The 15,731-nt window shown below is 43.6% G+C and overlaps 1 protein-coding gene across 1 annotated transcript in view; it reads right to left on the bottom strand.

The window, feature by feature from the left end:
- LOC132571561 (zinc finger protein 850-like) overlaps positions 1-15,731 on the bottom strand; it is a 33,782-nt gene that overhangs the window by 12,198 nt on the left and 5,853 nt on the right. Inside the window, exon 3 of the mRNA XM_060238361.1 lies at positions 3,543-3,719. Coding sequence (XP_060094344.1) covers positions 3,543-3,719 — 177 coding nt within the window. The remainder of the gene's footprint in view (positions 1-3,542; positions 3,720-15,731) is intronic.

Raw genomic sequence — 15,731 nt, 5'->3', positions numbered from 1 at the left:
TACCTGATCCTTTTCCCTGGAGATTCTGGGGGTTGGGCCTGGGACCTTCCTTGGGAGGTGCTGAGCTCTCCTTCTTTGGAGGTTTTTAAAAAGGGGAGAAGACTCGTAATAATGGCTTTACATTAAGGGCAGGAAGATACCAGCTACATATTAGGAAAAACTTTCTATAGTAAGAGTTGTTCTATTGTGGAATCAGCTATCTAGGGAAGAGGAGAGTTCTCCCTCCCTGGCGGTCTGTAAGCAGCAGCCGGACAAACACTTGTCAGGGGTGCTCTAGGTTCATCCTGCATTGAGCAGGGGGTTGGACTAGATGGCCTCTGTGGCGCCTTCCAGCTCTGTGATCCGATTATTCTAATAGAGGACCAAGGGACTGATTCATTACATAGCACCTTCTTGCGTTGTTCATGTGTGTGTACTTGCAGAAGGGCAACTGAGGCCATCTGACACCAATGGTGATTCTGTGAAGTTAGGTAGACAATGAGAGGGTGGAAAGGAAGGGTTGCATTGGTGCTTAGGTCTTGTGACACTTTCTTACATGCCCTGGGAAATGCGACTCCCGCTTTGGGATCAGGAAACAAATTCTTCCAGGCCAGTTTAGAAAAGGTTCCTCCAGGCCTGGGTTTTTTTGCCATCTTCTGGGCATGCAGCAAAGGTAATAGGAATCGAATTTTATTACAGCCACCAGCAAGAACAATTCTAACAATTCCACGCTTCAACAAGGGGTACCAAAATGAATATACAGTATACAAATAGGAAATATATAAGAAACTGAGAAAACAAAAAAAGATTTACAGCTTTACAAATTAAACTGTACCTTTTGAATGCAACCCTGTGCCACCCCAAATTTAGCCACAGTCTTAATAATAAAATGATTTCCATCGGATAACTGCTTATTACACCACTCCAAGTCTGTCTGCCCAGCCATCTCTTTTATACGAGGCTGAATTAATCTAACTTGAACCTCATTATACCACTAACATCTCAGCATCAGAATGCTCGATAGATTCTGTCTCCCCAGACTCACATTCACAAAGTCTCTGCGCAAAAGGAACTCTTTTGAATCTGCCCTCTAGCACCGCATAGGGGAAAGCCTCACATCTAGCTAGTGTGAAGGCTTTCCTGAGTTTATTTACATCAAGGTGTGTTAGATGTGCCATTGGGATCAAACAGTATCTAATTTGACTGGGCACTCTGCATTTGGGATATCGCTCAAGATCTGTTTGTCTCTCTATATCCTCTGCTTAAGGTGGGAGCACATGCAGCCGGGGCTGCGCGGGCTGCACTGGCTGCCAGTGGTATACCAAGTTCGCTACAAAGTGCTGGTTATCACCTTTAAAGCCCTATATGGCCGAGGACCTACCTACCTGAGGGACCGTCTCTCCCCATATGAGCCCCAGAGGGCACTGAGGTCATCTGGGAAAAAGCAGTTGAATATCCCTGGGCCAAGGGAGGCCAGACTGAAGGCCACCCGGGATCGGGCCTTCTCTGTCGTCGCTCCATTATTGTGGAATCAACTCCCCGAGGAGGTGAGGGCCCTAAGATGTTTAGATCAATTTCGTAGGGCCTGTAAGACCCACCTTTTCAAGGTGGCCTTCAACTAGCGATAGAATTAGTAACAAAGCTAGGTATGCTGCTGGAAATGTTTTTATTATCTGATGTTTATGAAATCTAATGTTTCTAACGGCATATTGTTATGTTAATTTTAATAATTTATAACTGTTTTAACCATGTTTTTATAATGTAAACTGATGTAATGTGTATTTTATGCTGTGAGCCGCCCTGAGCCTGCTTTGGCGGGGAGGGCGGGATAGAAATAAAAAATTATTATTATTATTATTATTAAGACCTACCTTGGCCTGAATCACTGGTGGGAGAATCCAAGTAATTGTAATTTGTTATGCACCCATTTCAACCATTTAGTTTGAAAAGCATCCGATAATAACAGATGGACTGGTCCCTCAGGTTGAAAGTTCCTTTTAAGCCAGTAATGGAGTGAAGCTAAAATAACGTTTGGCTTCCATCTTCAGTGTGCCAATTTCTTGTCATGTTAGTACATTCGGGACACATCTGGGGACCTGAAAGACTGCTCTAAGGAATTTGGTCTGAGGGGCAGAGCTGGAAGAGGAAGGGCCAATGAGGGGCAGAGCTGGAAGAGGAAGGGCCAATCAGAGTGCCACAGTGCATTTCTGCAAGTCCTCTATGGGGACTTGAAGGTCATAAGAATGAGTTTCCAGAGTGTCTCGGGGCATGCTAACTTCACAGTCAGGTTTTCAGCCAGAAGCAACTTCAACATGGCATCACATCTGTCCCAACCCCCACCCCAAGACCCTCCCCACAGCTCCTGGGTGGGCCAAGCTGCAGCCCCCCACCCCCTGCTGCCCACAGCAGCCCCCCAGATGACCCTTCAAGCACAAGCACCGAAGCCACATTTCCCCAGGATTATTGGCCCCTAGGAAGTGCTTTCCAGAGCTCTGCTGCCCCAGAAGGTGGAGGCTCCCTTGATTCCCCAGGCTGAAGGGCTCTGCTGAGGCTTGTCTGCATTCCCCTCCCCCCTCGGCAATTCAAGACCTTCATGGAAAGAAGGTGATAGGAATATATATATATATATATTTTAATTAATGACAGAAACTGACCCAAGGAATTTGTCTAGTCTCATTTTAGAGGCATCACAATTTGTGGACATTGAATGCCACCAATTAACTCTGAGTTGCTTCATTTGTCCCTAACCTGAACTCTCTACCCAACACATTCACAGGCTGCCCCAACTGCACCCAGGCACAAGGAGTCCTTACCACAGGAGAGGGCATCTTGGGCACGCTCCACAGCCTGCACCCTCTGCCCCTGCTCCAAGGAAGCTCCTTCTGCCTCAGGGATTGCAGCTTCCGTCTCCAAAGGTGGTCCCCGCATCTGAAACAGCAGCCAGGGAGAGGGGTAAGAGATGGAATGGAAAAGAGACCAAGGAAGGGCTCCTGCCCCACTCCCAGATTCTGCACCCTTCTCTCAGCAGATTTGGGGAGTTATCTGCAGGGGTCAGAAATTCTCTAGCAGAAGAAGCTCTAGGCAATTATCTGGCAAGGAAACTTTAAGATAAGGTGAGATATTGTTGCTTGAATTTGACACACCTGGAGGGAATCCCCTCACCTGTTCTGCCTGCCTCTTCTCTGCCTGGCTCAGGAGGAAACCTTCGGCCAGGGCCACCGCCTGGGAACTGGTCTCCGGCCCACATCCTCTGACCCAGCCCTGCATTTCCTGGGGCAGGAGAGTCAGGAACTGCTCCAGGATCACCAGGTCCACGATCTGCTTCTTGGTGTGCCTCTCCGGCTTCAGCCACTGGCTGCAAAGTCCATGGAGCCGGCTGCAAACCTCAGGCTCAGCAGAAGCACTTTTTGCATTCTCTTGAGAGAGGCTGAGCAGACGATTGCACAGACGTTTAGGGCACCGTATGCTGTGAACTGTGCAATAGATATATGCCTTCCTCTTCTGCCCTGCAAGAGCAAACCCCTCCCCCAGGAAAAGACCCCTTCCTCTCCTGCCCCGCCCACTTGATCGGCCTCTCTAGCAAGCAGCTCGGCGGTCTTAACCCTTCCAGTGCTGCACAGGAGCTTCATGTAGGCTGCCGTCAGCCACGCCTTGCGCTGCTCAATAGGGCTGCTCGGGAGTAACTTTGCAACAGGCTGCGCTCCTCCCGGGGTGCCCCCCCCTCCTGAGTCCTCCCCCTCCTAGAATGAGGACCGTCAAACTCAAGGCGGGGGCAAAAGGGGCGTTTAGTGCTGATGAGATCAGGGTCTTCTTTCAAGAAATCACTGAGCGCTTTTGTTGCCCCCCTGTAGAGAAAACCTGGTGGGACTTCTTGGCCCTTCCTTGCACGTCCAGGGAGATGCTGACGGCCACTTGGGGGTCAGGCAGGCAGTGGTGCACAGCTGGTGGGGGGGCAGGGGGCTGAAGGGGAAGGACCCCCGCCCTGGATTATCCCTGCCCAGGGACCCCAGGCTGGAGGAAGGGGGGTTCTCCTCCCGCAGGGTCTCTGCTAGGCTGGCCAACCTCCAGGCGGGGCCTGGAGATCTCTCCAGATTACAATTTATTCCCAGGCTATAGAGGTCAGTTCCCTTGCAGGAAATGGCTGTTTTAGAGGGGGGGGCAATATAGCTTCCCGAGGGCAATCTCTAGGGCAATATAGCTTCCCGAGGACTCTCTCCTCCTCCGAAATTCCCCAACTCAGAGTTAGCCCTTTCCACTCCACCCATCTTCCAGGAGCCCCACCGGCCCTTCCCTCTCCTCTCCACCGCCCACCCACCCTGCAAGGTAGACCAGTCCCAGAGCGAAGGCTGGGCCAAAGGAGAGTCAAGTTCGAACTCAGACCTTCCTCCAGGCTCTGGGCAAACCTGAACTCTTCACCTCCGCCTCTTCTCCGGGCCCTTCTGAAGACCACCTCCCTCCAAATAAAATTGTCTCTACAAAAAAAAAAAAAAAAAAGAGTCCGCACACTTAACCACTACACCAAACTGGCTCTGTTGTGGCGCCACAAATTCATGGATGCATGAGTTTGTGGTGTTGCTGATAGTCTAACACAGGGGTGTCAGACATGCGTCCCAAGGGCCGAATCAGGCTGCGGAGGGCTCCTATTAGCCCCCCCCATGTCATCTGCTTCCTTCTCCTGCTCTCTTAATTCCTTCTGCATGCTTTGCAAGGCTTGCTCAATCGCACAGGAGCTAGAGAGCAAACCCTCTATTTTCGCCATTGACTGAGGCTCCCTTGGGGTGGGAGGGGGGGGGAGGAGGAGTTTGCTTTGCCAAGCTCTCTCAATCGCACAGCAGAGCTACTGAGCTAAGCCTCTCTTACTTCTGTTGGCTGAGGCTCCACCCTTCCTGGTCCCCTGGGGAAGGAAGTAAAGAAGAAGAAGAAGAAGAAGATATTGGATTTATATCCCGCCCTTCACTCCGAAGAGTCTCAGAGCGGCTCACAATCTCCTTTACCTTCCTCCCCCACAACAGACACCCTGTGAGGTGGGTGGGGCTGGAGAGGGCTCTCACAGCAGCTGCCCTTTCAAGGACAACCTCTGCCAGAGCTATGGCTGACCCAAGGCCATTCCAGCAGCTGCAAGTGAAGGAGTAGGGAATCAAACCCGGTTTTCCCAGATAAGAGTCTGCACACTTAACCACTACACCAAACTGGCTCTCCAGAGCTTCCTTTGGCCAGTTCCCTGGATCCCATTGGAGAAAAACAAAGAAAGCACCTTTAAAACCAGAGTGTGAATGTTTTATGCATGTTTTATGCTTTTTTAAAAAATATAATAAATGTGTAGCCATGGTCTTGGCATTGCAAGATCTGACATTTCGCCAGCAGCCGTGACAGGCATCCTCAGAAGTATAACTCAGAAAACAACTTCTCTCTGGGTCAGGAAGAAATCCATTTTTCTGGGTTATACCTCTGAGGATGCCTGTCACAGTTGCTGGAGAACCATCACCTCTCACAATGCCAAAACCGTGACCGCACAGCCTGAAAAATCTGCAACCACCAATGGACTCCAGCGGTGAAAGCCTTCAACAACATATAATCTTTAATTGTGTTTGTCTGTGTCCTTTATAAAATTTACATCTATGCCATTTAATCTGAAATAGGCGCACGCATGACCCAGTCTGACATGGCCCGGCCCAGCAACGTCTCCTTTATGTCGGATCCAGCCCTCGTAACGAATGAGTTTGACACCTCTGCTCTAACACCTGCCCTACACTGTGCTGGCAGCTTTATTTCATTTCGGCAAAAAAAAAAAAAATCAAATGAATTCACGAGGATCCAGGCTTTGGAACCATGTTTTTGCAGCATGGTGTCGCCACGAATCCACGGAGGAGCGATTTTGGTGGTGCTGCCTATAGTCTAAGACATGGTCTATTGTATAATGGTGGTTCTCTTTCATTTCAATGTAAAAATCATAAGAACTGATAATGATCCGTGTAGATCCAACTTTTACTTTTTTCCAAATTATGGCATTATGAATATTGTAGGAATATCATATGAATGGATTTTTCACGTACATCAGAAACTATCTAGAAGGAACACGGATCAGGGTCGGCCCTTCCATGAGGCATTAAGCATTTGCCTAGGGCGCAGCCCCGGGGGGGTGCCCAAGTGGAGCCCCCCCCCCCGCCCGGTAACTCACAGAGGCCTTCCCTGCTCTCACGCCAGCTTTCTTGCTTTCACTCCAGCTTTCTCACTCTCAGGCCGCCTTCCCTGCTCTCGCACTGCCTTCCCCATTCTTGGCTGGCTTCTTGCTCGCCTGCACCCTTCCCTGCTCTCACTCCAGCTTTTTCACTCTTAGGCTGCCTTCCCTGCTCTTGCACTGCCTTCCCCACTCTAGGCTGGCTTTCTTGCTCTCCTGCCCCCTTCCCTGCTCTCACTCCAGCTTCCCCACTCTCCTGCCGCCCTCCCCACCTCCGTCTCTCCTCCCTTGCTGTGCAGGCGATGGGGTGCAGGCCTGCCGGGGGTGCAGCGCTTCTAGGGCCGGCCCAGACAAGGATTCTGCTTCATACTGATGAAAGCCATAGCATGGCATCTGCTCTTCTGAAGTTTGCTGTGCAGGGACTCCTTTGGGAATGTTGTGCAAAATTTGTTACTAAGATCTCCATTTGAATAGATGTATGCTAAACGCAGTGATATTGTCAAAGTTCTGTTTAACAGTCCCCATAAGAACATCATAGGAAAAGGTTAGGGAATTATTTTTTGGCACCAGTGGGAGAAGGAAACACACAAGCATTACATAAATCTCTAACCTCCGTTTGCATCATTATGTATCTCTCTTTGCCATGAATCCTATGTTCCTAAATACAGCTCCTCCAAGAGCTATGAAACTAAGGGGGGAACCCAGCTCTAGGTCCCTGGGTGACCTGTGTGGTGGAGGAAAAGCGCTTGGAAGCCTGCCTATTTCCCCCTCCTTCCCCCCTTCACACTCTGTGGAAATATCTACCTATCTATGGGCAAGTGCTCAGAGGCTGACTGTGGTCCCAGTGCTAAGTAAGCTTACTTGAGAGTAAGACCAATGGCCCATCCAGTCCAACACTCTGTATCACACAGTGGCCAATTTTTTTTAATATATATATATATATATACACACACACACACACACACTCTGTGGCTAATAGCCACTGATGGACCTCTGCTCCATATTTTCATCTAATCCCCTCTTGAAGCTGGCTATGCTTGTAGCCGCCGCCACCTCCTGTGGCAGTGAATTCCACATGTTAATCACACTTTGGGTGAAGAAGTACCTCCTTTTATCCGTTCTAACCAGAGCAATTTCATTGAATGCCCACAAGTTCTTGTACTGTGAGAAAGGGAGAAAAGTACTCCTTTCTCTTTTGGGGATTTCCAGGGATCGGAAATGGCGAGCTGAAGTGCCTTCCTTAATGAGGGCAGGCTGGCACATCTGTTCAGAGTAGTAAAAGGCAAATCAATGCCTTCTGCCTACTTTTCTCAGTCAGAGAAAAGTCCAAGACTAGCATAGAAGCTTTTAGAAGATTTACCTTGGCTGAAAAAGAGTCCTGGAGAGGGCACCTTGGCAGGATCCGAACCCTCTTTGACAACTATAAACAACTAAACTTCAAAAGGCTGATGCGGATTGAAGTAAGCTACAAAATGAAGGTACTGATCACTATCTATTCACTCCAGAGCTAATTAAAGCTGATTAAAAGGAAGAAAAAGGTGGGAGTTGTAAAGACTGTAAGTTTAAAAGGAGAAGAACAGAAGGGGTGAAATGTGAACTTTGTAAATCTGGAAGAGAGAGTGGAAATGAGAAAGGAATTTTTTGTTTAGTCTATCGGTGGTCACTGAAGCTGTGCCAGATCCATGGAGATGCAAAACACCCAATTATCACAGGAAGTACGTCAGACATCGTTAGAACTTCTTACCAGTGAAACAGGAGTTGGTGGCCAGATAAGCAGGAAGTATTGGAGGAAGAAGAAGGGAACTACAGACTCTTTAAAAAAGCCTACTCTAGGATTTAATACCATGAAGAAACATTGGTGGACATTGCTGGGAGGACTAAATTTCAATTAAGTTTTTAAAGTGATAGGAGCATTACAAATAGTAGGAACTGGGGGAGTGGACATTCTAAAACATTGCAAGTTAGACTGTGGCAGAGAGAGCTGGAAATACTCAAAGGAGAAGAAGTAAGTCACAATTGCCTTTTTGGGGAGAATAAAATTTTTAAAAATTAATATCTGAGCCTGGGAGGCTTGTAGAATGGTGAAACTGGGCTTATTGTGAAGAGCACGCTCTATTGTATTGAGTTTGATGGTTCAGGATTAAATTGGGGTGATAAACATTTTTTTTGAGTTTTTTTTCATGTCAGAGCCAAGATTAACCCATGCTGCTTCAACAGATAAAATGCAGGCTCAATTAGAGGCGATGGAAGCCAGGATAATGAAGGTGATTAATGCTTCTAAAAAAGAAATAAAGAAAGATATTGAGGACTCTAAACAAGAATTGAAAAAAGAAATGGAGAGTATTAGAAATGAGACTGTGGCAATAACAAAAATTGTGCATGACGTGGAGGAGAAAGTGAAAATACATGATTCCACCTTGCTAAAACTACAAGAAAAGGTGATTATGCATGACTGCAGATTGATGGAGACACAGATTCGTTTGAGAGGTGTACCTGAAGATGAAGAAAATGACCTAAAAGGATATATAATAAGAATAATTGCAGAATTCTTGGAGGAGGATCCCGAAGAAAATAGAAATATGTATGACTCTATGTATAGAGTAAATTCGCTCTATGCACAAAAGAATAATCTGCCAAGAGATGTGGTTATAAGGTTCAATACAAGAGAAATGGTGGGGAGGATTTTGAATAAAGGTTACAGGAAAAATTTGATTGTAGGAGGCAGCAGAGTCAGAATGATGAAAGAACTGCCAAGACAAGTTCTGACTGCAAGGAAGGAATACAAAAAATTAACAGAAAAACTGCGTGACAAGGGAATGAGATATAGATGGATAATACCTGAAGGCTTGAGCTTTGAATTTCAAGGGAAAAGATTCACAATTACAAGTACAGAATAACTGCATAAATTTTATAGAGAGAATAAGGAATTTGCACCATGATGGATTACAAATTGATTTCTTGGAATGTGAACAGACTAAATTCACCACAAAAAAGGGCAACGTTTCATTGGCTTAAAAAACAAAATTGTCATATAGTTTGTTTACAAGAAGTGCATATTAGACAAAAGGATTACAAATTTTTATGGAATAAACAATTGGGACTAGAATTTTGTGCATTGGCTGAGCAGAAGAGAGGTGTAATTTTTTATATTAAACAAGAATTAGAACCGAAATTGGTATTTAAAGACAAAGATGGAAGATATATAGTGGTGGAAATTACATTGAACACTAAAAAAACTTTATTGTTGGGAAGATATGCTCCTAATGGGGCTAAAGACATTTTTTAAAAAAAATATTTTACATCATCTCGATGAAGTGACCTATGAGCAAATTTTGATGATGGGAGACTTTAATGGAACAATCCAGAACTCATTAGATAGATCTGGGAAGAAGAACAACAATAAAGAAGGGAAATTGCCAAAATCGTTTTTTGAACTGATAAAACAAGAAAACTTAGAAGATATATGGAGGAAGCTCAATCCAGTTGTAAGAGACTATACCTTCTTTTCTGCAAGACATAATACTTTTTCCAGAATTGATATGATATGGGGCACTAAAGACTTAAGCCTTATAACAAAGAAAATGGAGATCTTGCTGAAGGTAGGTGCAGATCACAACCCAATATTGTGGATTACAAAACTATCTAGAAAACTAAAAAGATGGAGATTAAATGAAGATTTACTAAAAAAAAAAAGAGACAGTGACATCTCTGGAAAATGAAACTAAAGCTTTCTTTCAAATAAATGATAAGTGTGATATAGCTTTCCAGACGGTGTGGGATACGTACAAAGCTGTAATGAGAGGGATACTGATTACACTAAATAATAAAGATAAAAAACGAAAAGAAAAGCAGATGTTGGACATTCAAAATGAAATAAAGAAAAAAGAAGGGGAACTGAGGAAAAGACCAGGGAAAAAGAAAATTATAAGAGAGATTGCAATAATGCAAGCACAAATGAGACATTTGTTAAACAAGGAGTTGGAATGGAACTTGAAAAAACTACAACAGAAATCCTTTGAAGGTGCGAACAAACCTGGAAAATTTTTAGCTTGGCAACTGAAGAAAAGGAGAGAAAGTAAAATAATTAATAAAATTGTGGTGGAAGGAGGAGAGAAAGTAGATCAAGAAGGAATAAAGAGATAATTTTTCAAATGTTATGCCAAACTATTTAAGAGTGTGAATGTAGATAAAGGAAAGATGGAAGCATATTTGCAAAAGGTCAAAATAGCACCCTTAACGGAATATATGAAGAAAATTTTGAATGATGAACATATGAAGCTGCCTTATACTGAATCAGACCTTTGGTCCATCAAAGTCAGTATTGTCTACTCAGACTGGCAGCGGCTCTCCAGGGTCTCAAGCTGAGGTTTTTCACGCCTATTTGCCTGGACCCTTTTTGGGAGATGCCGGGGATTGAACCTGGGACCTTATGCTTCCCAAGGAGATGCTCTACCACTGAGCCACCGTCCCTCCCCAATTGAACAATGATCCATTTGAACAGACAGAAATAGAGGCAGCAATTAATGCAATGAAAATTGGGAAAGCACAGGGGCCAGATGGATATACAGCAAAAATTTTTAAAACCTTTAAAACAGAATTAGTACCGAGACTTCAAAAATTGATGAATATGATAAGAACGGAAGGGAAAATACCAAATACATGGAAGGAAGCTGTGATTTTGTTGATTCCTAAAGAAGACAGAGATGTCACGAATGTAAAGAATTACAGACCAATTTCATTTCTAAATAATGATTATAAGATATATACAAGAATTTTAGCAGAAAGACTTAAACAATATCTGATCAACTTCATAAAAGAAGACCAAACAGGATTTCTCCCAAAAAGGCAAATTAGAGACAATATTTGAACTGTTGTAAATGTTGTAGAATATTATGAGAGATGTCCAGAGAAAGAAGTTGCATTATTCTTTGTGGATGCAGAGAAAGCCTTTGATAATTTGAACTGGGACTTTATGTTTGCAGTAATGGAGAAAATAAAATTAGGGGAAGACTTCATAAGAATGATAAAAGCAGTATATACTGAGCAACGTGCGAGATTATGTGTAAATGCAGATCTTACAGATGAAATGATAATTAGCAAAGATACAAGACAAAGATGTCCATTGTCGCCACTGTTGTTTATAATGACTTGAAATTCTTTTGATGCAAATACAAGATGATAAACAGATAGAAGGACTGAGAGTTAAAGGACTTTCTTATAAATACAGAGCATTTGCAGATGATATTATGTTCATAAATGAAAATCCTTTGCAAGTAACACCTTTGTTGCTAGATAAAATACAAGAATATGGAGAACTGGCGGGACTTTATATTAATAAAGAGAAATCAAAGCTTTTATGTAAAAATATGCCAGTGAATAAACAAAAGTAGCTGCAGAAATTAACTGGATGTGAAGTAACCCCTAAAGTAAAATATTTGAAGGTGGAAATTACAATGAAAAATGTTGATCTGTTCAAAAATAATTATGAGAAGCTGTGGCGTAAAATGGATGAGGACATGATAAAATGGAATAATCTTAATTTGTCATTGCTTGGAAGAATAGCTGCAATTAAGATGAATATTTTGCCGAGAATAATGTACTTGTTTCAAACTATTCCGATTGTGAAGGATAGTAAACAATTTAGTAAATGGCAAGGAAGATTTCTGAATTTGTATGGGCTGGGAAGAAACCAAGGATCAAAATGAAAGTATTAACGGATGCTAAAGAAAGAGGTGGTTTTCAACTACCAGACTTAAGACTGTATCATGATGCAGTTTGCTTATTGTGGATAAAAGATTGGATGATGCTGTTGAATAAAAAACTTATAACGTTTTAGCCTACGCCTGACTGGATAAATGTAGCTTATTAGATCTCTGTGAATTATACTGTATAGTTTTAATGTTAAGATTTTAAGGTTTTTAGGTTTTTTAAATGCTTTGACTTTTGAATGTAATAACTCTGCACTTTGTTTATTGTTTTATCGTTTGCTATGAGCCGCCCTGAGCCATTTTATGGAAGGGCGGGATATAAGTTATAGAATAAATAAATAAATAAATAAATAAACAAACGTTGGAAAGTTATGGAAATAAATTTGGCTGGCACGCGTACATGTATTATGAGAAGAAAAAGTTGAATGGTCTTTTTTCTTACCATTATATAAGGAACAATTTGTTAAATACTTGGGTGAAATATAAGAGATATGGTGATGAAAGAAAGCCATTATGGATAGTACCTGTCAGATGATGGAGGCTCAAAGTAAATGTACTTCCATTTGTTACAATGTTAAGGCGTTTGATATCTCAAGGTTCTGGACAAAGGAGCATTGGAACTGATGCCCGTTGGCGGGAAAAGGAATGCTTTAAACAGTATACATCAAAGGATTTCTAAACAATTCTACATTCTCACACTGCTAGGATACAAGTAACACTTGTCAGTACCTTATATCTTTAAGACATATTGGAACTGCCAAAGGATTGTGTAACCCTTGCATACAGGTGTTTAAGAGTTAGCATGTGATAGCATGTGAATGTCATTAACCAATGAAGTATGGGATTAGTTAAGAGGAATACAAATACAGTAGCCTAACATCTGTGCTGTGTGTGGTAGGAACAGACGGATAGAACGTGGAATACTGTTGGACTGATAAGGGATTGATGATTGATGGACTGTGACTTGACTATTCTATTTGGACTGTGTATCCGTACCTTTGTCTGGCTGGACTGATTGTAAGTGTATGATTCTTGGACTGATTCTTGACTATGATATCTGCCTGACCCTAATACAACTTTGTTGAACTGGCTGTCTTTTTGAGTGTCTTCATTAGAGCAACAACTAAGACTGGTCTGACCAGAGTGGCGCTGAGGGACGCTTCCACTACTACTCTGTCATCGGTTATGGGCCCAGAGTGTCCTACCTGGGTGTAATACCTGGCTATTCCAGTGCTTCAGTGTTCTGTGGAGAAAGCTTACTCGTGACTAAGGCAGCAGCAGCTGTGGGTGTGGCAGTTTATCCTTGTCTAGGTCTACACGATGGAGTCCAGTGTTCAAGCCTCTGGTTTTCTAATAACCAGGCTGAATGGAGGCAATTATGGTACGTGGTCTGAGAAAGTCACCATGTTATTAAAATTCCAAGGCCTGTGGGAGTCGGTGGCTAACCCGCCTGATATAGCAGCTCTTAATGCTGTGGATGACGCTGAACGGATTATTAAACTCCGCAGGGACGATGATAAAGCCTTTTCTCTAATAGGGCTTACCTTGGAAGATTCCCAACTTGTCCACATTAAAGGTGCCAAAAGTGCCAAAGGTTGCTGGGACGCTTTAAAGGCAATTTATGTGTGGGAAAGTGTCGGTTCCCAGATTTACCTGATGAAAAAGCTATTAAGAGCCCGTCTGCAGCCACATGGAGATATGCAAACTCACTTGGAATTCATGAAACGAACTATGGCTGAGCTCCAGGAGGAGGTAATATTTTCTCCCTTACAGCAAGCCTACATCGTTTTGTGCTCGTTAGATGCCAGTTATGATCAGTTTGTCTCGAACTTGGGTGTCGTACCTAAGGCTGAATTAACTGTGTGCATATTTGCTGAATGAGGCCATGAGGAGAAAGGAAAACGCCCAACTCCAGGAGACTCCCGCTCATTCTGCAAGTAATAACAATGCCCTGGAGAGCTTTAAAGGGGCCAAGGATGAGCATGACCCTGCAAGGGTGTATGCAGTAAGAAAGTGCTACACGTGTGGCAGCACTAAGCACTTAAGGAAACAGTGCACTGTAAAAAAGGGCAAGAAGTCTCCCACTTACCCAGGAGGTGGGTATGTGAAGGTAATTATTAATGAACATTCCTCCCGTAGTGCTCACCAGTTCCTGATAGTGGCGCGACTATGCATATTGCCAAGGAGAAGCAAATATTTGAGACATTTACTCCTGAGAAGAACCAATGCGTGTCACTAGCTGATGGTGTCTGTGCAGAAGTGACTGGCAAAGGAACTGTTAATATAGCAAGCCTTGAAAAAGAACTGAATATATTATATGTACCAAATCTAAACTATAACCTACTCTCTGTATCATCCTTGACTAAACTACAGCAACAGTTTCTTTTACAGCAACTGAATGCATTATAAGTGCTAAAGGACTGTCTGTAAAAGCAAAACGGCAAGGAGACCTGTATCTCCTAGGAACGGAGAAGAGTGTGCAGGCAGTGAATGCAGACATACCACCCCATGACGAATGCATCCACATGTGGCATAGACGGCTTGGACATGCAAATTTTCAGGCTGTGAAGAAAACTTTGCTGTCAGCAGGTGTAAAGCTGAAGCCATGCAAATGCTACATTGACTGTAAAATCTGTAAGGCTGTGAAGTCTAAATCCACCGCTGTGAAAACTCCTGGCAATTTCCAGACTAAGGAAATCCTGGATGTGGTATTTTTTTACCTGATCGGGCCATTTCCCAAAAGCCTCGGAGGGGCCAAATACTGTTTATGTATAGAAGACCATTATAGCAGGTACAGTTTCTGTTTTCTTCTTAAATCAAAGGCAGACACCTACCAGGCTGTATCCCGCCCTCCCCGCCGAGGCAGGCTCAGGGCGGCTAACAACATCCATACAAAGTTATACAACACAATAATTATATAAAACTTTAAAATCGTAAAACTATACTAGTTCACATTTAACATAAATTAACTATAACAATGATGTTCCTGGCGCCATTCTGTTAGTTTGTGTGATGGCGAAGATCACTGAGGCAAATCACTTTGGCGGATCCATTAATAAGCGATCCTTGATCAGCCATCTGCAAAGGCCAACCTAAAAAGGATGGTCTTGCAGGCCCTGCAGAATTGGTCAAGGCTCCGCAGGGCCGGCACCTCTTCCGGGAGCTGGTTCCATAGGCATGGAGCTACGATGGAGAAGGCCCGTGTGCAGGTGTTCTGCAATTTCGCCTCCTTTGGCCCAGGGATAGTCAACTTGTTCTGAGATATAACACGATCAGGCTTGCCAGGGCTATCCAAGTCAGGGCCCAGTTCATTCTGCATCTTGACTCTAACTAGCCTTTCCTGGCAACTAACCCTCCGCCCAACCTGTTCCTATCTAGATGGAAGGCTTGAGGAAGTTCTCTTTCGCTATCTGAAGAAGTGTGCTTGCACATGGAAGGTAAAGCTCAAAATGAAACTTTGTTCGTTCTCAAGCTGACACTGGACACAACCCTAAAAGAAGAAAAAGAATGCAGATTTATACCCTACCCGAGCACTTATAACATTTCTTTCTGATTAGAATAAGGTTTCTTTTGTAAATTTCAGCCTTTTACAGCAATTGGCATCTTTTTAATACTTTTTGTGCTCTTTGGTTCTGTTTTAAATATGAAATAGAGGGGATCCTCTTTTATGGGCTAAGAGGTTGCATGGTTCCCTCTTGTGTGGGTTCCTTGACACAGCAGAAGAGAACTGCTTTGACTGAATCACTTTCAAAGAGCCCAACATTAAAATTTTGTCTTCCCTGTGCGGGTTCTCAGTTGCCATCGAAGAATGCTTCTGCAACAGAATCTCTTTCCAAATTCAGAAGGTTTCTCCCTTCTATGAGTTC

The sequence above is a fragment of the Heteronotia binoei genome, chromosome 5 (genome assembly GCF_032191835.1).
Source record: "Heteronotia binoei isolate CCM8104 ecotype False Entrance Well chromosome 5, APGP_CSIRO_Hbin_v1, whole genome shotgun sequence".
NCBI classification, from domain to species: Eukaryota; Metazoa; Chordata; class Lepidosauria; order Squamata; family Gekkonidae; genus Heteronotia; species Heteronotia binoei.
The sequence above is the reverse complement of the archived record's forward strand: the minus strand, read 5'-3'. Positions and strand labels throughout refer to the sequence as shown.